Source organism: Lissotriton helveticus, chromosome 5_1 (genome assembly GCF_964261635.1).
Source record: "Lissotriton helveticus chromosome 5_1, aLisHel1.1, whole genome shotgun sequence".
Classification (NCBI taxonomy): Eukaryota; Metazoa; Chordata; class Amphibia; order Caudata; family Salamandridae; genus Lissotriton; species Lissotriton helveticus.
In genome coordinates this window covers 153,611-165,790 of record NC_136065.1, presented here as the reverse complement: position 1 = coordinate 165,790, position 12,180 = coordinate 153,611, and the positions used below count along the sequence as shown (strand labels likewise).

The 12,180-nt window shown below is 54.8% G+C and overlaps 1 protein-coding gene across 1 annotated transcript in view; it reads left to right on the top strand.

Moving 5' to 3' along the window:
• The first annotated feature begins 688 nt into the window (after positions 1 to 688).
• The window catches only part of LOC144754041 (H-2 class I histocompatibility antigen, Q10 alpha chain-like), a 131,631-nt gene continuing 120,139 nt past the window's right edge, over positions 689 to 12,180 (top strand). The window contains exon 1 of the mRNA XM_078641553.1: positions 689 to 848. Coding sequence (XP_078497679.1) covers positions 785 to 848 — 64 coding nt within the window. The 5' untranslated portion in view covers positions 689 to 784. The remainder of the gene's footprint in view (positions 849 to 12,180) is intronic.

The following is a 12,180-nucleotide window of genomic DNA, read 5'->3' as shown; positions in this document are numbered from 1 at the left end:
GAGCGGGGAGGGGGTTTCCAGACACTTACATCAGTAATGACTCAGGCTTCTAAGCACTAACAGAGCTGAGGGAAGAGAAAGCAGAAACTCATGTATTTTGCAGTTCGCATATAGCGCGAAACCGACCCAAAGGAAGCGCTTTACGGGAGCACCGGTCACATTACAATGAGTCACTTTCATGTCACAGACAAGGGAGGTGAAGTGATCTGTCCAGAATCACAGGGTGCGGAGTGGACGCCGGGATTCCGAACATGATTCCACAGGACAAAGTCGGCAGCTCTGCCTGTAATGGCGCACCCTCTCCCAGCCAATAATAACAGCGAGTGCTTCGAGGCACTTCAGAGTCTGAGCACAGACAGCGCCCATCACAAAGAGCGATACAGAGAGAGAGAGAGAGAGAGGGTCAAAACTGGAGGAAGGAATAACACAAGGGGGGGGGGGTGAAATCGCTGTGTAGACTCTTCACAATGGTCTGCAAGAAGGACAGGCGAGGGGGCTTAAGCACTGGGTAAATGATCAGAGGGGAACTAGAAAAAAAGACAACGAAACTTCTGTCTCTTTACTTTCACTTTCACTTTTCCTTGCTCCATCTAGCTCCTCGCAGCGAGGCTCTACCTGGAGAGTGATGACGCGCTGCTGTTCTGCCTTCTGATTGGTGGGCCCCCCTCTCCCTCTGAGCCCTGGGGGGCTGAGCTCAGATCGTGTGAAGTTCTCACCGGAGCTCGTCCTCACCTCCAGGCTGTGGTTATTGACCCCTCGGTGACGTCACTGTGCCCCCCTCATCATGACCTGCTGTGCCCCCCTCCTCCTGCTCCTGGGGGGGCTCTTGCTGCAGCCGGCCCGGGCAGGTCAGTGACCTGAGGGGGGGGGGGGGATACATCGTGGGTGGGGGGAGGGAATAGGGAGGGGGGCTCCACTGGGGTGTGTGGGGATCAGTGTAAGACAGGGTGAGGCTGTGTGTGGGGATCAGTGTAAGATGGGATGAGATCTGTGTGTGAGGATCAGTGTAACACAGGGTGAGGGCTGTGTGTGGGGATCAGTGTAACACGGGGTGAGGGCTGTGTGTGGGGATCAGTGTAACACGGGTGAGGGCTGTGTGTGGGGATCAGTGTAACACGGGGTGAGGGCTGTGTGTGGGGATCAGTGTAACACGGGGTGAGGGCTGTGTGTGGGGATCAGTGTAACACGGGGTGAGGGCTGTGTGTGGGGATCAATGTAACACGGGGTGAGGGCTGTGTGTGGGGATCAGTGTAACACGGGGTGAGGGCTGTGTGTGGGGATCAGTGTAACACGGGGTGAGGGCTGTGTGTGGTGATCAGTGTAACACGGGGTGAGGGCTGTGTGAGGGGATCAGTGTAACACGGGGTGAGGGCTGTGTGTGGGGATCAGTGTAACACGGGGTGAGGGCTGTGTGTGGGGATCAGTGTAACACGGGGTGAGGGCTGTGTGTGGGGATCAGTGTAACACAGGTGAGGGCTGTGTGTGGGGATCAGTGTAACACGGGGTGAGGGCTGTGTGTGGGGATCAGTGTAACACGGGGTGAGGGCTGTGTGTGGGGATCAGTGTAACACGAGGTGAGGGCTGTGTGTGGGGATCAGTGTAACACAGGGTGGGGGTTGTGTGTGGGGATCAGTGTAACACAGGGTGGGGGTTGTGTGTGGGGATCAGTGTAACACGGGGTGAGGGCTGTGTGTGGGGATCAGTGTAACACGGGGTAGGGCTGTGTGTGGGGATCAGTGTAACACGGGGTAGGGCTGTGTGTGGGGATCAGTGTAACACGGGGTGAGGGTTGTGTGTGGGGATCAGTGTAACACGGGGTGAGGGCTGTGTGTGGGGATCAGTGTAACACGGGGTGAGGGCTGTGTGTGGGGATCAGTGTAACACAGGTGAGGGCTGTGTGTGGGGATCAGTGTAACACGGGGTGAGGGCTGTGTGTGGGGATCAGTGTAACACGAGGTGAGGGCTGTGTGTGGGGATCAGTGTAACGGGGTGAGGGCTGTGTGTGGGGATCAGTGTAACACGGGGTGAGGGCTGTGTGTGGGGATCAGTGTAACACGGGGTGAGGGCTGTGTGTGGGGATCAGTGTAACACGGGGTGAGGGCTGTGTGTGGGGATCAGTGTAACACGGGGTGAGGCCTGTGTGTGGGGATCAGTGTAACACGGGGTGAGGCCTGTGTGTGGGGATCAGTGTAACACGGGGTGAGGGCTGTGTGGGGATCAGTGTAACACGGGGTGAGGGCTGTGTGTGGGGATCAGTGTAACACGGGGTGAGGGCTGTGTGTGGGGATCAGTGTAACACGGGGTGAGGGCTGTGTGTGGGGATCAGTGTAACACGGGGTGAGGGCTGTGTGTGGGGATCAGTGTAACACGGGGTGAGGCCTGTGTGTGGGGATCAGTGTAACACAGGGTGAGGGCTGTGTGTAGGGATCAGTGTAACATGGGTGAGGGCTGTGTGTGGGGATCAGTGTAACACGGGGTGAGGGCTGTGTGTGGGGATCAGTGTAACACGGGGTGAGGGCTGTGTGTGGGGATCAGTGTAACACGGGGTGAGGGTTGTGTGTGGGGATCAGTGTAACACGGGGTGAGGGTTGTGTGTGGGGATATGTTTAACACGGGATGAGGGCTGTGCGGGGATCAGTGTAACACAGGGTGAGGGCTGCGTGTGGGGATCAGTGTAACACGGGGTGAGGGCTGTGTGTGGGGATCAGTGTAACACGGGGTGAGGGCTGTGTGTGGGGATCAGTGTAACACCGGGTGAGGGCTGTGTGTGGGGATCAGTGTAACACAGGGTGAAGGCTGTGTGTGGGGATCAGTGTAACACGGGGTGAGGGCTGTGTGTGGGGATCAGTGTAACACGGGGTGAGGGCTGTGTGTGGGGATCAGTGTAACATGGGGTGAGGGCTGTGTGTGGGATCAGTGTAACACAGGGAGGGCTGTGTGTGGGGATCAGTGTAACACTGGGTGAGGGCTGTGTGTGGGGATCAGTGTAACACAGGGTGAGGGCTGTGTGTGGGGATCAGTGTAACACGGGGTGAGGGCTGTGTGTGGGGATCAGTGTAACACGGGGTGAGGGCTGTGTGTGGGCATCAGTGTAACAGGGTGAGGGCTGTGTGTGGGGATCAGTGTAACACAGGGTGAGGGCTGTGTGTGGGGATCAGTGTAACACGGGGTGAGGGCTGTGTGTGGGGATCAGTGTAACATGGGGTGAGGGCTGTGTGTGAGGATCAGTGACACGGGGTGAGGGCTGTGTGTGGGGATCAGTGTAACACAGAGAGGGCTGTGTGTGGGGATCAGTGTAACATGGGGTGAGGGCTGTGTGTGGGGATCAGTGTAACACAGAGAGGGCTGTGTGTGGGGATCAGTGTAACACGGGGTGAGGGCTGTGTGTGGAGATCAGTGTAACACGGGGTGAGGGCTGTGTGTGAGGATCAGTGTAACACGGGGTGAGGGCTGTGTGTGGGGATCAGTGTAACACAGGGTGAGGTCTGTGTGTGGGGATCAGTGTAACACAGGGTGAGGGCTGTGTGTGGGGATCAGTGTAACACGGGGTGAGGGCTGTGTGTGGGGATCAGTGTAACACGGGGTGAGGGCTGTGTGTGAGGATCAGTGTAACACGGGGTGAGGGCTGTGTGTGAGGATCAGTGTAACACAGGGTGAGGGCTTTGTGGGGATCAGTGTAACACGGGGTGAGGGCTGTGTGGGGATCAGTGTAACATGGGTGAGGGCTGTGTGTGGGGATCAGTGTAACACAGGGTGAGGCTGTGTGTGGGGATCAGTGTAACACAGGGTGAGGGCTGTGTGTGGGGATCAGTGTAACACAGGGTGAGGGCTGTGTGTGGGGATCCGTGTAACACGGGGTGAGGGCTGTGTGTGGGGATCAGTGTAACACGGGGTGAGGGCTGTGTGTGGGGATCAGTGTAACATGGGTGAGGGCTGTGTGTGGGGATCCGTGTAACACGGGGTGAGGGCTGTGTGTGGGGATCAGTGTAACACGGGGTGAGGGCTGTGTGTGGGGATCAGTGTAACACAGGGTGAGGGCTGTGTGCGGGGATCAGTGTAACACAGGGTGAGGGCTGTGTGTGGGGATCAGTGTAACACGGGGTGAGGGCTGTGTGTGGGGATCAGTGTAACACGGGGTGAGGGATGTGTGTGGGGATCAGTGTAACACAGGCTGAGGGCTGTGTGTAGGGATCAGTGTAACACAGGGTAAGGGCTGTGTGTGGGGATCAGTGTAACACAGGGTGAGGGCTGTGTGTGGGGATCAGTGTAACACAGGCTGAGGGCTGTGTGTAGGGATCAGTGTAACACAGGGTAAGGGCTGTGTGTGGGGATCAGTGTAACACAGGGAGGGCTGTGTGTGGGGATCAGTGTAACACTGGGTGAGGGCTGTGTGTGGGGATCAGTGTAACACGGGGTGAGGGCTGTGTGTGGGGATCAGTGTAACACGGGGTGAGGGCTGTGTGTGGGGATCAGTGTAACACGGGGTGAGGGATGTGTGTGGGGATCAGTGTAACACGGGGTGAGGCCTGTGTGTGGGGATCAGTGTAACACGGGGTGAGGCCTGTGTGTGGGGATCAGTGTAACACAGGGTGAGGGCTGTGTGGGGATCAGTGTAACACGGGGTGAGGGCTGTGTGTGGGGATCAGTGTAACACGGGGTGAGGGCTGTGTGTGGGGATCAGTGTAACACGGGGTGAGGGCTGTGTGTGGGGATCAGTGTAACACGGGGTGAGGCCTGTGTGTGGGGATCAGTGTAACACAGGGTGAGGGCTGTGTGTAGGGATCAGTGTAACATGGGTGAGGGCTGTGTGTGGGGATCAGTGTAACACGGGGTGAGGGCTGTGTGTGGGGATCAGTGTAACACGGGGTGAGGGCTGTGTGTGGGGATCAGTGTAACACGGGGTGAGGGTTGTGTGTGGGGATCAGTGTAACACGGGGTGAGGGTTGTGTGTGGGGATCAGTTTAACACGGGACGAGGGCTGTGCGGGGATCAGTGTAACACAGGGTGAGGGCTGCGTGTGGGGATCAGTGTAACACGGGGTGAGGGCTGTGTGTGGGGATCAGTGTAACACGGGGTGAGGGCTGTGTGTGGGGATCAGTGTAACACCGGGTGAGGGCTGTGTGTGGGGATCAGTGTAACACAGGGTGAAGGCTGTGTGTGGGGATCAGTGTAACACGGGGTGAGGGCTGTGTGTGGGGATCAGTGTAACACGGGGTGAGGGCTGTGTGTGGGGATCAGTGTAACACGGGGTGAGGGCTGTGTGTGGGATCAGTGTAACACAGGGAGGGCTGTGTGTGGGGATCAGTGTAACACTGGGTGAGGGCTGTGTGTGGGGATCAGTGTAACACAGGGTGAGGGCTGTGTGTGGGGATCAGTGTAACACGGGGTGAGGGCTGTGTGTGGGGATCAGTGTAACACGGGGTGAGGGCTGTGTGTGGGCATCAGTGTAACAGGGTGAGGGCTGTGTGTGGGGATCAGTGTAACACAGGGTGAGGGCTGTGTGTGGGGATCAGTGTAACACGGGGTGAGGGCTGTGTGTGGGGATCAGTGTAACATGGGGTGAGGGCTGTGTGTGAGGATCAGTGACACGGGGTGAGGGCTGTGTGTGGGGATCAGTGTAACACAGAGAGGGCTGTGTGTGGGGATCAGTGTAACACGGGGTGAGGGCTGTGTGTGGGGATCAGTGTAACACAGAGAGGGCTGTGTGTGGGGATCAGTGTAACACGGGGTGAGGGCTGTGTGTGGAGATCAGTGTAACACGGGGTGAGGGCTGTGTGTGAGGATCAGTGTAACACGGGGTGAGGGCTGTGTGTGGGGATCAGTGTAACACAGGGTGAGGTCTGTGTGTGGGGATCAGTGTAACACAGGGTGAGGGCTGTGTGTGGGGATCAGTGTAACCCGGGGTGAGGGCTGTGTGTGGGGATCAGTGTAACACGGGGTGAGGGCTGTGTGTGAGGATCAGTGTAACACGGGGTGAGGGCTGTGTGTGAGGATCAGTGTAACACAGGGTGAGGGCTTTGTGGGGATCAGTGTAACACGGGGTGAGGGCTGTGTGGGGATCAGTGTAACATGGGTGAGGGCTGTGTGTGGGGATCAGTGTAACACAGGGTGAGGCTGTGTGTGGGGATCAGTGTAACACAGGGTGAGGGCTGTGTGTGGGGATCAGTGTAACACAGGGTGAGGGCTGTGTGTGGGGATCCGTGTAACACGGGGTGAGGGCTGTGTGTGGGGATCAGTGTAACACGGGGTGAGGGCTGTGTGTGGGGATCAGTGTAAAATGGGTGAGGGCTGTGTGTGGGGATCCGTGTAACACGGGGTGAGGGCTGTGTGTGGGGATCAGTGTAACACGGGGTGAGGGCTGTGTGTGGGGATCAGTGTAACACAGGGTGAGGGCTGTGTGCGGGGATCAGTGTAACACAGGGTGAGGGCTGTGTGTGGGGATCAGTGTAACACAGGGTGAGGGTTGTGTGTGGGGATCAGTTTAACACGGGGTGAGGGCTGTGTGTGGGGATCAGTGTAACACGGGGTGAGGGCTGTGTGTGGGGATCAGTGTAACACGGGGTGAGGGTTGTGTGTGGGGATCAGTTTAACACGGGGTGAGGGCTGTGCGGGGATCAGTGTAACACAGGGTGAGGGCTGCGTGTGGGGATCAGTGTAACACGGGGTGAGGGCTGTGTGTGGGGATCAGTGTAACACGGGGTGAGGGCTGTGTGTGGGGATCAGTGTAACACCGGGTGAGGGCTGTGTGTGGGGATCAGTGTAACACAGGGTGAAGGCTGTGTGTGGGGATCAGTGTAACACGGGGTGAGGGCTGTGTGTGGGGATCAGTGTAACACGGGGTGAGGGCTGTGTGTGGGGATCAGTGTAACACGGGGTGAGGGCTGTGTGTGGGATCAGTGTAACACAGGGAGGGCTGTGTGTGGGGATCAGTGTAACACTGGGTGAGGGCTGTGTGTGGGGATCAGTGTAACACGGGGTGAGGGCTGTGTGTGGGGATCAGTGTAACACGGGGTGAGGGCTGTGTGTGGGCATCAGTGTAACAGGGTGAGGGCTGTGTGTGGGGATCAGTGTAACACAGGGTGAGGGCTGTGTGTGGGGATCAGTGTAACACGGGGTGAGGGCTGTGTGTGGGGATCAGTGTAACATGGGGTGAGGGCTGTGTGTGAGGATCAGTGACACGGGGTGAGGGCTGTGTGTGGGGATCAGTGTAACACAGAGAGGGCTGTGTGTGGGGATCAGTGTAACACGGGGTGAGGGCTGTGTGTGGGGATCAGTGTAACACAGAGAGGGCTGTGTGTGGGGATCAGTGTAACACGGGGTGAGGGCTGTGTGTAGGGATCAGTGTAACACAGGGTGAGGGCTGTGTGTGGGGATCAGTTTAACACGGGGTTAAACACGGGCAACTTATATTGGAACAAACCCGTCCCGCGTTTGCCTCGGACCCTAACTTAGCTCTCCAGCAACTCTACGACTGGTTGAGCCAGGCCACGGATCAATCTGCTCCCTCCAAAGAACACTCCAAAAATAGATCTAAACCTTCTGCCCCCTGGTATAACGAACAACTAAGGGCACAAAAACAGATTAATCGTAGCAAGGAACGAAATTGGAGAAAAGACTACGACACAGCCAGTAGACTAGTCTACAAGGAAGCCCTGGCACTTTACAAAGTCATGATAGCAAAAGCCAAAAAACAATATTACAGTGACCAAATTGAGAGAGCTAAGAACTCCAGTAAACAACTTTTCCAAATCACCAAAGCACTATCAGGGAATTCCCCCGACCTTACCCCCCCTCCGTCGCAACTTATGTGTGACTCTCTTGCTTCCTTTTTCTTCACTAAAGTAGATGATATTTACCAGGCTTTCTCCACCAAATCACCTCAAATTGTAACTACACCCACTATTCCCCCTGCTAATAGGTTTCTCACTTTTCAACCAGTCACCCCAGACCAAATAAAAAATATATTATCCACCATCAAATCAGGATCTTCTCTGGACCCCTGCCCTCTCTCTGTACTTCGACCGGTCATGGACTCTATCATACCGGCAATCACGCAGGTCTGCAATTTGATTCTTTTGTCAGGCAATTACCCTGATCTCCTCAAAAACACCTTACTAAAACCCCTGTTAAAAAAACCTTCCCTAGACAAAAGTGAGCTAAAAAACTATCGTCCCATTGCTAGCCTCCCTTTCATGGCAAAGGTGACTGAAAAAATCATGAACATCCAGATTTCTGAATTTATCGAAAAACACCAGCTCCTTGACAGCACGCAGTTTGGGTTCAGGAAACATCATGGCACAGAAACAGCCCTGATCAAAGCCGCCGACGACATCAGGGTAATCAGGGACCAGGGTGGCACTGCCATACTGGTTCTGCTAGATTTATCGGCGGCCTTCGACACGGTCGACCACAACACCTTGGTCGACCGTGTCCAGGGATGTGGCATCGGCCACACTGCCAAAGACCTAATTGCGTCCTTCCTTGACAAAAGAACACAGGCTGTCATTCTAGGTCCCTTTCAATCGGCCCAACTCTCCGCCCCCTGTGGAGTTCCTCAAGGCTCATCCCTGAGTCCGACACTTTTTAACATCTATGTGTCGGACCTTGCCAATACCATCAAGGCACATGGGATGAGCCTAACTTCCTATGCCGACGATACCCAACTAGTGTTGGCAATCAAAGGGAACGGAGAACAAATAGCCGATAAATTTAAGAAGGGGCTCCTAGACATAGGCAAATGGATGGCTACCAACTGCCTAAAGTTAAATTCAGAAAAGACCGAGGTACTCATTTTTGGTCCCCTGTCACCAGCCTGGCCAACCAGTTGGTGGCCTGAAACCTTTGGTACCCCTCCTACTCCTACCACCAAGGTCAGGAACCTCGGAGTCATCTTTGATGACGGTCTTATCTTCCTGGACCATGCTAATAAAACAGTGTCTACGGCACACCTGAAATTAAAAATGATCAGGAAGATACGTCCTTTTCTCCCTGATTCTGCCATTAAGACACTAGTAACTGCCCTTGTCCTTGCATCCCTGGACTATTGCAATGGGCTATTTCTTAATGCTCAAACCAGAGTAATCACAAAGCTACTGTGAGAAGTTGGCCTGGTAGGGGATGTTTCCAATTCTGGAACCACCTACTACCTGACCAAACAATCCCCTTATGGTGTCTGGTTGTAAGTCAACCTTATTAGACAAGCTATCCTAGTGGTAGCATGGACTAAGCAGCCTAAAGGCTTAACTTAAGAGGTCGTGTTAAGCGAGCTGTTTTACCACATACAATCCTGTAATACCAAATGAAAGGACACCACACAAGTATATATTATAAAAATATATGTGTTTATTACTAAAAACAATCCCCAGTATTCTTTATGAATAAAGGGGCACAAGCGTTAAATCAAAAGCACTGTTTAAACATACAAAGTTGCACAATTATGGATGAGGGCAGGGGGCCACTCAAACCATATACTAAACAAGTGGTATAAGAGAGGCCACTCGAGCAGTGTTTAGACCTAGGGCCTAGGGAATCGCTGGGAGCAGTCAGGACAAGCAATGCTGAAGTCGGGAATGGCCCTCGGGATTCGGGAGAGGTGCGGAAAGCGCACGCATGCACCAATGTTAACCAATGGTGCGTAAAAGTCAAATAGTTAAAGTTTAAGGACACTTCCGCTGAACCTAGAGGAACAAAACTTAACACACAGACCCTAGAGGTGTGCACCAGTGTGGGAACACCGGCGGAGCAAAGTTACCTCACCCACAGGAAGTGGGTGCACAGGGTCGAAGTGGCGTCGGGTTTTGACACGCAGGCTCTTGGTGCTTGAAGCTGAAAGGGCTGCAGGCAGGGTGAAGACGAAGTGTCCGGTGGAGTCCAAGGGTGGACTCAAGTTGTAGAGTACCTGAAAGCAGAGGGGACAGAGTCTGGGTCACTCAGCAGTGACCAGGGTGGAACCAGGACGGAACCAGGCAATGTCGGGCGCAATCAGGTGGTCGTCGAGGCGCTTCTCTTCGCTGTCACGTGGGCTCTGGGGCATCTGCGACGTCCAGGAGCAGGTCACGATCTGTCCCACGCAGGCTCTCACCGTCGGTGCAGTCGGCTTCCGGTTTGGAGCAAACAAGCCTTGGTAAGAGCAATCCACGCGGGATTGGAAGATGGCGTCTCACTCGGACCAGGAAGGTCAGAGTCGGGGCTCCCTTTCAGGGGAGCTGGTGTGGATCTGGAGCAACCAGAATCACGAGTCTTCTTTTGTAGTTCGTCGGCACAGGGACCACAAGCCAGCTGGCAAGTGACCGGGCCAACGCGTTGAGCCAAATCGTGCCAAAGGGCCCCACGCAGCACTCGTCGAGTGTGGAGGGCTGAACTTCGGCTCAGGAGTAGCTCAGGGTGGGGGCTTCTCAAACCCCGGTGTACAGCTTCGAGGGTCACTCGTGGGCTGCACGGTCAGCGTCTCGTGGTCACTTCAAGATGGCGTGCCCCACGCTTCCGGTCGCCTCCACGGGTCTCAGCTTTGCATGGACGGTGGATCGGGCTGTTAGAAGCTGGGCAGGCTTGATCTCGTCGATCTCAGTCGCTCGAGTTCCGGCGGGAACTGCAACTAAGTAGACGTCGAGGGCTGGATGGTGCCTGCTGCTGCAGGGTGGTCACTCCTTGACCACAAGGGAGATTCTTCGGGCTTCCACGTTGAGATGGAGGGCGAAGGGTCCAGAATATCGTTTCAAATGTTTCTTCCAGGAAATCTGATGTGCATTGGCACTGCTCCCACTCTTATTCGAATCTGGTGGGCGTGATTACCTGCTAGGTCCCCTCCTATGGGTGGGACCCAGGAAGTGGGTGGATACACCCCCTTCCTTTGATCCAGGCCGCCCTGGCACGAGGGCTGGAGTGCCCCAGAACCGGTTTGGCCGGATTATGCAAGGGGCAGCCTTGTGCGCCCCAGGCAGTGTCTGGTTTCTTTCAAACCTCCCTGCTACAATACACTATCTCCTGTCTGGAGGGCGGTGACACCCTCCTGTGACAGGAAACCCTTTGTCCAGGACCCCCTTGACTGGGTTTCGGTCAGCTCCAGGGGTCCAGACATTTGTCTGTGGCAGAGGCATCCATTTTGTGGATCTTAAGGCCTTTGGAGAAATCAACCGCATTAAAGTGAAGTAACATGTCTTACCCCTCTAGAGGGGTGGAATGCCATCCCCGTCGCCAGAACTGGCGAGGGGATGGTATTCCAAAGCGTATGACACCTTACACGACATGTTTTGATAAAGCCAAACCAGAGTTGCTAAATAACCGCGAGGATTATAAGGCACTTAATAGTATATGGTATGGCATTATCCTGAAACAGCTTAGGGATTTGTTCCCGACGGCTGCAGACAGGCTCAGCTCATGCTAGAGCTCCATCTCACATAAAAACCATGCACCCAGCCTCCAGGATTGGTGAGGCCTGTCTATAGGAGTGGCTCACAGGTTTACATGTGTCCAGATATAGGTTTAGACATAGGTATACTATATCTAAGCAAGGGGTGTGTACACCACCTTACCCCAGCTGAGTGATCAGCCAGTTGTGCCAATTTAAGAACCAGCCAGGGGTGGCAAAAGATATGCTGCAGCCCCTGGTAGGCCTTAGTGGCTCCTGTGCCCTGTGCACCTATAGTGCATTCTACAGGGGCTGACAAGGAGTCCATTTCCAATTGGTATGTGCCTATAGCACATGTGTCATTAATTTAGTGAGAGAACAGCAGGCTGGGGGTCTGATCAGCAGGCCCACAGCCTCAGTAGTCGAAAACCAGTGAAGCAAAAAGCAAAAATTTGGGGTGACCATAGGATAGCAGACCCTACTCTCCTACACAACCCCCCCCCAAACGCAGGGACATTAAACTAACCTTGACCAGATAAGTCTTCATGTTCTAAGTGGAAGTACCTGGAGAGACCATCTGCATTACCATGGTCAGTCCCTGGGCGGTGCTCCACTGTAAAGTCCATCCCCTGTAGGGAAATGGACCACCTGAGCAGTTTGGGATTTTCACCCTTCATCTGATTAAGCCATAAGAGGGGCTTATGGTCTGTTTGCACCAGGAAGTGAGTTCCAAACAAGTAGGACCTCAACTTCTTTAATGCCCAAACCACAGCAAAGGCCTCCCTCTCAATGGCTGACCAACGTTTTTCTCTTGGGGTTAGCCTCCTGCTAAT